The 1285-nt window shown below is 37.2% G+C and overlaps 1 protein-coding gene across 1 annotated transcript in view; it reads right to left on the reverse strand.

The window, feature by feature from the left end:
- Positions 1-1075: 1075 nt before the first annotated feature.
- LOC137362327 (probable G-protein coupled receptor 139) overlaps positions 1076-1285 on the reverse strand; it is a gene marked incomplete at its 5' end in the record, with an annotated part of 1713 nt that continues 1503 nt past the window's right edge. Inside the window, one exon of the mRNA XM_068026739.1 lies at positions 1076-1285. This exon is cut by the window's right edge and continues 689 nt beyond it. Within this exon, the coding sequence (XP_067882840.1) occupies positions 1076-1285 (210 nt within the window).

A 1285-nucleotide genomic window follows, 5' to 3' on the forward strand; every position in this document is an offset into this window, starting at 1 on the left:
GTTTGTAATAATGCCAATTAACGTCTAGTCTAGATACAATATAAATTGGTTTTATGCATTTTTGTTTTAATATTTGCGTTTGAAACATTGCATTATCAAAATGAGAGTAACTTGAGTATCAGTTCGTCTCCCACTCACAGATCCTGTGTTTTGGCTTATCTCATAATTCCTAGCGGTTTCCTTGCACAAGATCCATTGATGTGATCTATGACACTCGCTTTCAATCATAATGTGGCAGTTTTCAGGATGCAAATCACAACAGCTACAAGGTAACGTTCGACATAAACAATCCTATCATGGAATTTCGTGGCAGACTAATTATTTTTGATCTCTTTCAATAGCGGGTAGATCTAATTCTTGAATGTTCTTGTTATATTTTAGGTTAAGACAAATCAGCAAAATGCTTACAACAAGGGTGGTCTGGGCAATGCACCACAATGATTTTTCCAAGTCTGTGCTTGCAGTGTTCAAACAAACACGCTCATATATTATATTTTAAGCATGTGTTATGTATAAAATGAGACATTAGTTCCTCTAGAGGCAAATTTTAACTCACATGACTGTTTCGCAATTATCCAGTAAATTTCATACCATTTTGGCAGTGAATATATCTGAAATATGAAAGGACGTTACAATCTACTCCTGGCTTTCCTTTGGGCAGAGAAGGCAGCCTTTAATTTGTGTTATTGAATTTCATACGCTATTGTTATTTTAAATACAATTTCCTCATTCATGTAATTCTCAAAAAATTCCAGACTTAAAACCAGTCTGGAAAAATAAAACCTGCGTTCCCACATTTTAATTATTTTTTAAAAATCTTAACAGTGAAAAGTTTGGTTTTATAATGTCACATTTAAGTTTTGATGCATGATATGTATTTATATCGTGGTTTTCACATAGGCAGACATGACAAGTAGCACCAAGACTGTCAAATTTAAACAGTACAGTCCAGCCGGACCAAACCCGAGCCCGAATGCAGGACGCAGAACATAGACTTGACCCGAACCGAACCCGACACATGCAGCCGGGTTTGGTCGGGTTTTGTCGAGTGGACATGCTTTAATTCATGTCCTTATCATTGAATGAATTTAACAATTGGAATAAAGGGGGATTTCAGCACATTCTTCAACTGCTCTCTGAACTGAGTCTGGGTGACGGCATAAATCGCAGTGTTTGTGCAACAACTCAGGAGTTGCAGCATAAACCCTAATTCCCGCAGAAACCAACGTAGAATTACAGACCGATAGCCCAAATACCACATCCGCCACCACATTGAATACAGCAT

This window comes from Heterodontus francisci, unplaced genomic scaffold, assembly GCF_036365525.1.
Source record: "Heterodontus francisci isolate sHetFra1 unplaced genomic scaffold, sHetFra1.hap1 HAP1_SCAFFOLD_70_2, whole genome shotgun sequence".
In the NCBI taxonomy this organism is placed as follows: Eukaryota; Metazoa; Chordata; class Chondrichthyes; order Heterodontiformes; family Heterodontidae; genus Heterodontus; species Heterodontus francisci.